This window comes from Brassica oleracea, chromosome C1 (genome assembly GCF_000695525.1).
Source record: "Brassica oleracea var. oleracea cultivar TO1000 chromosome C1, BOL, whole genome shotgun sequence".
Classification (NCBI taxonomy): domain Eukaryota; kingdom Viridiplantae; phylum Streptophyta; class Magnoliopsida; order Brassicales; family Brassicaceae; genus Brassica; species Brassica oleracea.
Genome location: NC_027748.1, coordinates 35,735,950 through 35,748,783, shown reverse-complemented (window position 1 = coordinate 35,748,783; position 12,834 = coordinate 35,735,950). Strand labels below are relative to the sequence as shown.

Here is a 12,834-nt window from a genome sequence, read left to right as displayed (position 1 = left end):
AGTTTCGAATTGTTGCATTTCCGACAAGGACAGAACATCTTACCACTTTCTTGGGCGAGCGGTGTTGAATCTGCTTGATGCATAAATGTCTCCAGACCCGCAAGGTATTCTTTCGTCACTCTCCCGTTAGCATCTCTATGCATATACATCCACTTCCGCAACTCGTAAATAGTCCCGGAGCCAGCCATTTTTTTTTCACGTTTTTTGTTGTTGGTGTGTTTAAAATGATGTTCAAACATCCATATTTATAGGAAAATTCGAATCTGGTAGTTGTAATTTTCCTATGAATTTACGACGAAAATTAATTAGGTGGGCAAAAAAAACGTGTAACACCAATAAAGTTGGTGGATTCAAAAATTTCCTCGCTAAATACACGTAAACTATTTCCTCGTAAATACCACACAAAGTTTACGTCGTATTTACGAGGAAATAATTTTTCCTCGTAAAATACTCGTAAAATTACATCCACTTTACGACGAAACACTTTTGTCGTTACGTTACGAGGAAATAACGATGACTTTAGTTTTTCACGTAAATTCCTCGTAAACTCGACTCAATTTTACGAGGATTGTTTTTCCTCGTTAAATTTCGTCGTTAAGCATGTGTTTTCTTGTAGTGTATTACCTCCGCATCACTCCGCGAAATGACCCTAATCAGAGATAAACTCGGATTTCTCTAATTCTTTTTGTAATTGTTTCGTTCTATGTTAAAAACATGTGTATTTTATTAGGATCTGTAGAAATATGATAGGATTGAGTTATAAAATGATGAAATCGTGTTTAAATGGGTGAAAAATCTTGAAACAAGTGGAGGCGTCGTTGTTACAGAGATTAGGTTAGGAGGAATATGACTTGCTACAATTACTATTATGCCCCTCGTTAAAATAAAATTTTTAAAAAAGAAGGAAAAACCCAAAAGCACGTGGAGAGAAGGATTGAACCTGAGTAACTTTAACAAGACTGGTGAGGCAATAACCGTCGGAGCTAGAGAAGATCTTTGGACTGCCTGCGAATAGTTAGTATTTCTTATGTATATACACGCTACGCCTCTAATATTTCTAATATGCATGTTGATGTACGTTGTTGTAATAATATTCATATGTAGTCATATTTATAATATCCATGTGTACACTTGTGTGTATGTACAATTTATAATATCTATATGTACACTTGTGTATGTGGAGGAGCCAGAAATTTTTCCTAGCGGGGTCAAAATTTTTGTACACAATTATAATTTAAATTACATTTTATATTTATTCATATTTAGATATTTTAGCATCAATTTGAATTTAATTTAAGGTTATTTAATGAAATAAATAATATAGTTAATTTTTTATCATAGAAATTGAGGCAATATCTAAATAATACAGTGATTTAAATTCCTAACTATTTTTAAATTAGATAGAAAATCTCCAACTAAATTTTTATGTTTTAAACCCTCAACTTTTAAACCGTTAATATCATTAAACCTACATTAATAAAGTCTTCTTTTCTTTACGAGACCTGTTAAATTGAAACACCGCGTTTCAGTTTAACGGGTATCTGTTTAGAAAAATGATTTTGTTAACGGAGGGTTAACGATATTAACGGTTTAATAGTTGAGTGTTTAATAACATAAAATTTTAGTTGAGGATTTTTCATCCGATCTAAAAATAATTGAAGGTTTAAATCACTAAAAGCCCCAAAATTAAACTATAAATATAAACGATAAATTTACCTGTGAATTTACATTATGTTATGTACGTTAATATATATATGATCTATATGGATTAAGGTGTATTGAGAAACCTTTTTTAGTTTCACTAAAAATGAATAACCCATGTTATGTTTTCAGAATGAGGAGAGGAAGTATGTTAAATATGGTGGCGTACATGTGTATATCAATAAAGACATTTGCTAGAAGTGGGCCGGTGTTCCCCTGGTATGTACGACTTGGTGGTGTACACTATCTGAGTCGTACATGTGTACACATATGTGAATGAAAAATAATAGTGGCTGTAGATGAGAAATGAAAAACAAACCATATGTTATGTCTTCAAAGTGACGGGAAGGGGTATATTAAAGTCTTCGTCAATGATATCAACAAATGGTAGTGTACATGTGTACAATAACCAAAGATTAGTCTACACTAACTTAAAATGAAGCTAATTGTCACATTTATACATTCTAAACGACTAAACCATATCTATCAAATTGTATTTTTGGTGATATGACGCCAACTCTCAAAACACAGTCCCCTAATTAGTACTACATAAATTTGCAAATATGTATTTCAACTTTGAAGTGTGTGTAGCAAATGTGTTCACTTTATTCACATGTACATTACGCCACAAAAAAATATATGTAATCTTTTTTTTTATCGAAAATATGTTATCTCTATACATATGTACACATAACATATGTAATCTCTGTACATATGTACACATGTATGCATGTACACATTAACATGTATGATCAATAGTAAATTTTGATTATTATATTATAATAATTACTTTTAAAATTATAAAAATAATGTATTACAATTTTTATGATACAATTTGACGGTTTTATTGATATATGTACATATACACAAATGTACACAAGGATATTATAAATTGTACATACACACGAGTGTACACATGGATATTATAAATATGACTACACATAGACATGGATATTATAAATATATGTACATATAAAAGGGTCGGAGCCAGTATAGTGGAAGTGGGGTCAACTGACCCCACCTGTTTCTAGAATTTATGTGTTTTTCTTATTAAAATTATTTTGTGATCCATTAAAAAACATCAGATGACCCCACAAAGAAACAAAAATTGTGAAACACAAACGTAATTAAAATATCAGTCATCACTTGTGGGCTCAGTTTTGGACTTAATATTGATTTTGGACTCAATTTTAGCTTAACCCACTTAATTAAATAAGAGAATAATCCATTTATTAATTTTCATTAATTGACTAACGTTTCATTTTCCTTTTTGCCAATGTAATCTTGCTTTCATGTTTTACTGTTCACTAAAACTAAAAAAGGTTTCTCAATACACCTTAATCCATATAGATCATATATATTAACGTACATAACATAATGTAAATTCACATGTAAATTTATCGTTTATATTTATAGTTTAATTTTGGGTTTTTAGTGATTTAAACCTTCAATTATTTTTAGATCGGATGGAAAATCTTCAACTAAAATTTTATGTTATTAAACACACAACTATTAAACCGTTAATGTCGTTAACCCTCCGTTAACAAAATCGTTTTTCTAAACAGATACCCGTTAAACTGAAATGCGGTGTTTCAATTTAACAGGTCTCGTAAAGAAAATAAGACTTTATTAATGTAGGATTAATGATATTAACGGTTTAAAAGTTGAGAATTTAAAACGTAAAAATTTAGTTGGAGGTTTTCTATCCAATTTAAAAATAGTTAGGAATTTAAATCACTGTATTATTTAGATATTGCCTCAATTTCTATAATAAAAAAATTAATTATATTATTTATTTCATTAAATAACCTTAAATTAAATTCAAATTGATGCCAAAATATCTAAATATGAATAAATATAAAATGTAATTTAAATTATAATTGTGTAAAAAAAATTTGACCCCGCTAGGAAAAATTTCTGGCTCCACCACTGACATATACACAAGTGTACATATAGATATTATAAATTATACATACACACAAGTGTACACATGGATATTATAAATATGACTACATATGAATATTATTACAACAACGTACATCAACATGCATATTAGAAATATTAGAGGCGTAGCGTGTATATACATAAGAAATACTAACTATTCGCAGGCAGTCCAAAGATCTTCTCTAGCTCCAACGGTTATTGCCTCACCAGTTTTGTTAAAGTTATTCAGATTCAATCCTTCTCTCCACGTGCTTTTGGGTTTTTCCTTCTTTTTTTTAGTTTTATTTTAACGAGGGGTATAATAGTAATTGTAGCAAGTCATCTTCCTCCTAACCTAATCTCTGTAACAACGACGCTTCCATTTGTTTCAAGATTTTTCACCCATTTAAACACGATTTCATCATTTTATAACTCAATCCTATCATATTTCTACAGATCCTAATAAAATACACATGTTTTTAACATAGAACGAAACAATTACAAAAAGAATTCGAGAAATCCGAGTTTATCTCTGATTAGGGTCATTTCACGGAGTGATACGGAGGTAATATTTCGACACGAATGCAGCAGAAACAAGGACATCCCGTGGTGGAAGTTCTCGCTGTGGGAGCTCGACGCAACTCAATGCTGGAGCTTGACGGAGCTGTGGTTCGTGGAGGAGACAAGACGCAGAAGAGACTTGGAACTTACGGTAAATTGAAAAAAAAGAAGGAAAAATTAAAAATATTTTTAAATAAAATAATTAAACACAAAAGGAAAAAGAAACTAGAATTTTTTTGTAGTTACTTTTCGTTAGGGAAACATAACTAAAAGTTAATCAAAAGTAACTTAGGAGCAATAAGTGATTTGTGATGTAATAAAAAGTCACAAAGTGACGCAATGAAAATAACTCTAAAAATATAGAGGAGAGGAAAAGTTTTACGGTAATGTGATATTGATTGCATCGGTTTAGAGAGTAACGGTTAATCATTAGAGAGGAGACTCAGTTTGACTTTGACCTAATCGGGTCTATATTTAATGGTGAGAGTAAGCGACAGAGTAAGATAAACGTTTGAGATAGACGTAGACGCAGAGGCTACGCTTAGCAGGCCCCTTGTGAAAGATTTTTAAATACACTTCCACTTTCGATAAATAATATGGACAGATTTAGGGGTGGGCGTTCGGGTATCCATTCGGGTTCGGTTCGGATCTAATCGGATTTCAGGTTTTCGGGTTTAAAGATTTTAACCTCATTCGAATATTTCTAAATTTTGGTTCGGGTTCAGTTCGGATCTCTGCGGGTTCGGTTCGGGTTCTGATAACCAATTTAAATTATTTTTAAAATTTTAATATTCCTTATATGTTTAAAATTTCTCAAAATCTATAAAACAAGATAATATTACCTATAAATTTGTATAATATATGTCAAAATACCTAAAATTAACGTATAAATTGGTTTGATTTGAATATCTTGATAGAAAATCAATAGATATTTCAAGCATTTTGGTGTTTTGAATATATTTTAGCTATTTTAGATATTTACTTTTGACTATTTATGTTTTCAAGTATTTTAGACAACTTAAAAGTATATTATATATTTTGCATGTTTTTAATATATATTAAATCTAAAAATAAATAATATATTTAAGTATATAAATCTATTTCGGTTACATTCGGGTACCCGAGATACTTCGGTTCGGATCGGGTTCGGTTTTGGTTTTTTAGATACCAAAATTTTGAACCCATTCAGATATTTAATCAATTTCGGTTTGGATTTAGTACTATTTTTTGGATCGGGTTCGGTTTGTTTCTTCAGATCCGGATTTTTTGGTCAGTCGTAGATAGATTTGGTTAAGAAGCTGATTTAACTAACGTATAAAGTAAACTTTTTAATGGACTATTGAGTTTATTAAAAACGGCCCAATAACAAATACAGAAATGGCTCAACACGCGATTATTGTCCGATGATATTGTGAGTTTTATTTTAGTTGTGTGGGTTCTACTTTAATGAGGGAGGTGCCGACGTAGATAGACTGAATGGAGAGAGAACTCCCTCATTATATACATGATTTCTAAAATGCAAATAAAGATGTAGAAACTGGAAAACCAAAAGAGAAGAAGATAGAAATGAAACAAAGTCATGAATCATAACATGCATATATAATTAAACTCTCAGGTAGTTGTTACGGCAAGAGAACGGCATATAGGACAACACACATACTTAAAAGGCCATTTATCGATGCAATAGGTGAAATTTGTGCGTGCAATTTCTAAGCTTAGTATAACCAAAACCTATGTTGAGATGCTTCAGTTGTCATATGAAGGCGTGATGTTTTTGGGGTTTCTCTCCGAATGTTACTGATATGCAGGTTTTATCCCGAGCAGATCCTCCACATCGTGTTCTTATTGGGAGGCTGCTTTCCAACTTTGGGTTTTATAAAGCTTCTTAACGTATGCAGGTCGTTATCCCGTGCAGATCCTTATTACGATAACCATCGTATATTTAGGATTACATTATACTTTGTGATAAATACAACTAGTTAGAGATAATGTTTTTCGGTTTGTTAGGCCGACCTATGTAATGTATATATAATCTTCTTTGTACACGTTAATAAATCAAGTCTCAAAATTATTTTTAGTTTTTTTTAAATACAACGATGTTTAGTTTAAAATTTATTTTTAGTTTTTTTATATCTCTTAAAAATAAGCAGTAAACAAAATTGTGATTGTATTTGAAAATAATATTATATAAATAAAATATAATTTATTGATATTCTTTGCTGTAATTGAAAGATATTATAGTCCACTAAATATATGAAAAATAAATAAAAAATTTCAATAATACTAATTATAAACAATTTTTAGTCAACTAAACATATATCAGTTTATGTTACTTAATTATTTTATGTAATCATCTAAGAAAATAGATACATATATAAAAATATTTCTATTACTTTGAATTTTTTCTTATTGTTTAAAATAAATAATATTTCTTTTTCTAATATCAAGATTATTGGTATAAATTGTTTTTAATAAAATCACATTATATACACATTTATAGTTTTCATCTAAGAAAATATAGATATAAATAAAGCATTTTATTACTTCAAAATTATATTTTATGCTATTTACAAATATTTTTTAAATGTAATATTAATATTTTGTGAACTTTCCTTTTCTTATGAAATCTTATTATATATACATATATATTCGTTTTTCATTTTTTTACTTTATAAATATTTTCCTTTTTTTATTGTATGTATATGTTTTTTTGAATTTTTTTTAAAAAGGAAACTAAATAAAAAATAGATAATAATATTTTAAATGTAATATTTTTAATTCATTAAGAGTATCAGTGTAATCAACCATCATGAGAGTTAAAGTGAGAGCGACACATAAGAAACTGACTTCTCAAATAATCTTATAGAGATAACAGTTTAGACTAAAATACCGATTTAGACTAACTAATAAAACCTGATTTTTTTTAACTTGTTTATGTTATAGTTTATTTGTCCTATAGGTAGCGAAAAAGAGTCAATAAAAGCCATAAAAGAAAGCAAAAACTAATATAAAATCAAGTATGAATTAAAGATAAAACAAAACATAAGTAATAGAATAATAAATCCTTCTGGAACACAATATAATAAAAAAAAAAGTAAATTAAAATTGAGAAAAACATCTCCGATGAATAATATCTTCAAAACTCCTCATTTGCAATCCTATTATGAGCATTAAAAAAAGTTAAAACCTTAAGGCATATTAATCACATGACTTAAGTGAATTGTAAAAGAAATGCATTACCTCATTCTGACAATATCCACCATCACAAGTCGGCAACCGAGTTAAACAATGCCATGATTTTTTGATAGATTGAATGTAGTGGTATAATAGTTTTGAAAATGAGACAATTGTGAGTACATGTAGCTATGATGAACTCCTATTTATATATGCAAACATAATTAATCTACAATTAATGTTAAATTTCAATCACTTTAAAATCGAATTTATGGTGATGGAATTAAAATCCTAAATTGCTCTTATAATTACAATCAGTTTAAAATCGTGAATACATCATGTAGTCAATCTAATCTAATTATATAAAAAAGGGTTTGAATCCCTCCTAGAGTGTCCACCTCAGCTGCCAGCGCACAAATTCGAGCTCCCTGTAGCCGATATCTGTCCCAGACGACTGAAACTCACCGTTTCATTTATTTCTCTTCTGATGGGCTTTGCAATTCACGTTTTATGGTACGTTTTTATGTGCTTAAAGGGCCTGAATTGAAAACGTATTGGGCCTTGCATCTCTAAACCTAAAGTTGTCTCTCTTTTGGTCTCGAAGTCGAGGTTCTCACCGTCGTCCTATCATGGTCATGCTACCGCCATGGATTCACAGTCGTGTTCTGTTAGTCGATTGAGTACCGGCGTACCCTAATTGAACGCAAAACCGGTGTCTTATTGAATTCTCTCTACTGCCGTCAGAGAAATTTGGATACGTTACAGCAAGTCGGTTGAATTCACGCCATCATTAACAACAACTTTCAACTTTCCCATTACTTCCATTGCGTGAATCTTCAAGTATAAATACGTAACTCTTTCATCAGTTCAATCCAATCCTCTCGGAAGCATGCTATCTAGATCAGCTCTATATCCACAAAGAAGCCGCACAGCTTACTTCGTAGTCACCAACTCCCACCTACTCAGCCACCCACAGGTTGTCTTTCTTTCTTCTACTTTTTGGTTCTTGAGTAAGCTTTTTTTTTTCTGGGAAAACAAAGTGGAACTTCAACATTTTATCTATTTCCTCTTCACCTACATACTCTTTTTGTTAATTTTCATGAAAATGACAAACCCCAAGTTTGATTCCAAAATAAAAAAATCTGAGAAATCATCAATAAGTTTCAACATTTTTTACAGTTTTTGTTTTCTTTTCTTGATTTCAGTTTGATTTCTCTTCAGCTCTGCGGTTAAATTTACCAAATGTTATATGACAAGCGGATAGCACGGTTTCTCAGCTTGAAGCTATTTCAGAGCAACTTGCTTCAGCAAAGCATATGGGGGTTCTTCAGGTGTCTCTACCTGCAAATGTCCAAACTGAAATCGAGCAGATTGGAGAGATACTGAGTTCTTCTATAGCTGCCATCACTAATAGCTCCAATGACATAAGAGACATTCTCAATTCCGTGTAAGAACAACCCATCTGTTACGAATCCTTATGTTAAATCTTGAAAACAGTGTAACATGTCATCTTCTTTATTGCAGAAGGGTGGCGCTTATCACAGTTTCAATCCTTATGCTTATCTCTTTACAATTCTTGGTCTCGGTAAGTCACAAATCTGCATCTTTTGTATTGTTTTACAGTTTTGAAAGATGAGCTTCTCTATATCTCCTGCAATCTTCCACTACATGTTTCTCAACTGTATGTATAACTCATGATCTTATCATCTACTCTTGCAATTTCTTCAATTTTTCGGATACATCTCATTGTCTACACGAACAATGACCCTGGAATGTTCTTTGTGTACTTTTATAAGTAAGAACTATTTGAATCTTTTCCTCTTCCGCAGCCGTATGATTCTTGGATGGATTTTGGTGACTGATGATTCTGGTACATTCATCTGGTAAATTTTAATGTGTTTGTTTGAGCTTTAGTGAAACTGCAGGCAGATGTATAGCAATGAGTGCATCAGTAGAAAGGCCCGTAAGCAACATGCCTCTAGACGAGATCTTACCTTGCACAGACAATGTTATAGCTGAGAAAATAACTGAAGTGCTTATAAATTTGGAGACATGACCATGCATCCTCTGCACACTTGACCTGCAAGCAAGCCGTTTAAAATATGTTAACAAAGCACTTCTTCTCTAATTCAAATTGTGCTTACAAAAAAATTCACCAGTATTATATACAGTAAATCAGTTTAGTGGGATACAAATAAAATTCCACCAGTTTCAGATTTTCTATTTTGAAATAATTTTAGTTAAAATGAATAAGTTATTTCTTTTGCATCGTGTAAATCATTAATTTTAAGTAAAACTGTATAAAGAAAAAGAAAAAAAAAACAATTTATTTCATGAACAAATCTATAAATGAGACAGAAATAAGTTCATTTTACTTATTATTTATAACGTGATAAGACCGTAGTGTTTAAAAAAAATTATTTAACTTATTTTTATTAAAGTGAAATAAACATTGAGAGAATCTAAAAAATATATTATAATATTATAATAACTAGACATCATATAATTTCTAAAATAAATAGTTGAAATTGTTGTGAAAATTTTATGAAAGTAAATTGTTGTGAATACGTTGTTACAATTAATAAGAAAACGGGGTCGTACAAATATTTTCACGACTGTTTCTATCTCTCAAAACATATTTTTTTTAAAAAATTGTGATTGATTAAAAATATATATTTCATTAAGTAAATTATATCACACTCATATTAATTAATTAATATATCCGCCGACCATGATAAGTCAATGCTTATTAAATTCGAAAGAAAAAAAAAACCAAAAAGTTAACACAATTAGCAAATCTAAGAGTTAGTTTACCATATAAACAATGGTATCTAAAATCAAAGATTCACGATAAAATTAAACAATGTAACTAATATTCCGTCCGTAGGGCGGGCTGGCCCTAGTTATTAAAAAAATTATGATGATTGAAACTATGATTCAAAACCATAAGCAATTATTAAAAAAATTATGATGATTGGAAATCATGTAGTAAATTCAGCCAATGTAGTAAAATCGAATTATTGCGAAATTTAATTGCATTTATAGCTAGTATGTCAATTATTATAAAATTTATGATGATTGGAATTATTATTCAAAATCGTAAGCAATTATTGGAATTATTATTCAAAATCGTAAGCAATTATTAAAAAATTTATGATGATTGAAAATCATGTAGTAAATTTAGTCAATGTAGTAAAATCGAATTTTAAAAGAAATTTAATTGCATTTATAGCTATTATTGTATTTTTTGCTAATATTACCATGCAACGTAAAATCGAAGAAGAAGATACCTAATTTGACAGCGACTTCATGTAAAACATATTTAAAAGGGTGTAATTTACAAAACCGTAAGCAATTATTGTAGATCTATTTTCGGTCAATTATATGCATCATATCTATGCGACTTAATGTAAACATTTCTCTTTTCATTTTCATGCAATAAACTACTATATGGTCCGAGCTTATGCATTATATTAAGCTAAACATATAAAATATTTTTATTTATTTTTGATTAACATTGAGGTATTTCAAACATATGCAAAGTTTATCTCCGAATCACAAAATATGCATATAACTTCATATATATATTAGCGTTCCAAGTATATATAATTGACCGAATATGATAGAATGCAACAATAATATCGAACATGAAATATGAAATGCATTAGTATGAAGACATTTTTATAAAATATGCTATCATGGTGCACATAAAGAGTTATCGATGAGTCCATGAGTTATTTATAAAGCTATGATATATATATAAAGGTAAACCTTACATTATGTATATTATGTATATAAAATGACCAATGGCACTTGTTGTAAATTGTCTAGTTGATTAAGGATTTTTAAAATTTTGTTGTGAGAGAGCTTGTGAAAATGACACCTAAAAAATGGCACTCATGTAAATCACACATGAACTCAAGGTTAATTAACTATAATCCTTAAATAATATATAGGGGATTAGCTATGTATCTATAATCAAACTTACAACTAGCAGTTACGGCATGCAAGAGAACGACATATAGGACACTGTGAACGCTTAAAACCCCATTTATCTTTGTGCATGCAATTTTTAACTTTTAATTAAGCCTAATATAACAAAAGCCTACGTCGAGATGTTCAAGGCAGATAGGGCAGTCTTCTTCATCTTCACCTTTCCTTGACTCCTCCATCTTTTTCCAAACCCTAGGCGCGCAAAAACACTTTGGCCCATGAATCTACTCGGCTTCTTTCTTTTACGTTTTGGTAAATCTCTTCCCGACCTCTTACGTTCAAGGATATAAATGTCTACGGCGCAATAACCAAAAAAGAGGCCCAGGGTTAGAGAGAAGAGCCTCCGAAAAGTAACAGATGTGGAGGATTCTATCACGGAATAACAACTTCCATATAAGAAACATCGCAGAGAAACCCCGAAAACATCCACCCTCATATGACAATCGAAGCATCTTAAACTCTTTCTTTTCTTTCTCTATACGAGAAAGGCGACGAGCCATCCAAGGATCTGATCAAGCACCAACCTTATAATGTCACATTTTTCAATTTAGGTTTTAAATAGTGTTCATATCTAACATGTTAGATGATGATTCCGTATAATATCCTTTTATTTTCTCTTGACCGGTTCCGAGGATATAAGTTTTAATAAACTTATCAAAACGACTAGTGTACTCCGATGTAAAATGAGTGATTTTTGGATACTGTTTGGGAAAAAATAATCAAAATGGAAACTAAACTTCTTCTTCGTTTTTGTATGGTTTTTTTTATATATGTAGCTCTGATTTGACTTGGTTTAGTTTTGATTGATTTTAGTTTGTTTCTTAGAAAACTGTAAACGTACGTAAAACCACATTTAAAGATCCTTTGACATATATATGAACACGTTTAAGATAAATATAGTAACACATTTAAAGATCCTTTGACATATATATGAACAAGTTTGAGATAAATAAAGTTTAATAAATTCTCCGAAATATCTCTCGTACTTAACAAATTCCTAGAATACGAATGAAGATATGGAAATTGAAAAACCAAAAGAGAAGAAGATAAATAAAATAAAACAGTCATTAATCGTAAGCCATAACATTAGTTAACAAGCATATATAAACAAACTCATAGGTAGTTGTTACGGCATGCAAGAGAACGACATAGAGGACAGCGAGCACACTTAAAAAGCCATTTATCGATGCAACGAGAGTGAAATTTGTGCATGCAATTTCTAAGCCTAATATAACCAAAACCTCCGTTGAGATGTTCGAGACAAATAGGGCAGTCTTCTTCATCTTCATCTTTACCTTTCCTTGAATCCTCCATCTTTTTCCAGATTTCAAAGTGCGCAAAATCACTTTGGCCCATGAATCTTCTCAGCTTCTTTCGTTTACGTTTTGGTAAATCCCTTCCCCATCTCTTACGGTGAAGGATACAAATGTCTACTGCTATCTCAACGGTGCAGTAGCCGAAAAAGAGTCCCATGGTTAGCAA

At 30.5% G+C, this 12,834-nt stretch overlaps 1 protein-coding gene and 1 long non-coding RNA gene across 3 annotated transcripts; one reads left to right on the top strand and one right to left on the bottom strand.

Annotated features, from left to right (window-relative positions):
- The first annotated feature begins 7,942 nt into the window (after positions 1-7,942).
- LOC106345026 lies at positions 7,943-9,577 on the top strand. Of its 2 annotated transcripts, none has more exons than XR_001270209.1 (3): positions 7,943-8,335; positions 8,581-8,806; positions 8,884-9,577. It is a non-coding gene; the product is annotated as an uncharacterized LOC106345026 (long non-coding RNA). The 2 variants fall into 2 exon arrangements; XR_001270208.1 differs by having other exon boundaries at positions 8,565-8,806.
- Positions 9,578-12,465: 2,888 nt separating this feature from the next.
- LOC106338550 (RING finger protein 165-like) lies at positions 12,466-12,825 on the bottom strand. The gene has a single exon (XM_013777506.1). The coding sequence runs from the start codon at positions 12,823-12,825 to the stop codon at positions 12,466-12,468; it is 360 nt and encodes a 119-aa protein (XP_013632960.1).
- Between the last annotated feature and the right edge of the window lie 9 nt (positions 12,826-12,834).

What these genes read in the sequence shown, in the direction of transcription:
- LOC106338550 (XM_013777506.1), bottom strand. Translation starts at nt 12,825, where the DNA reads ATGGGACTCTTTTTCGGCTACTGCACCGTTGAGATAGCAGTAGACATT.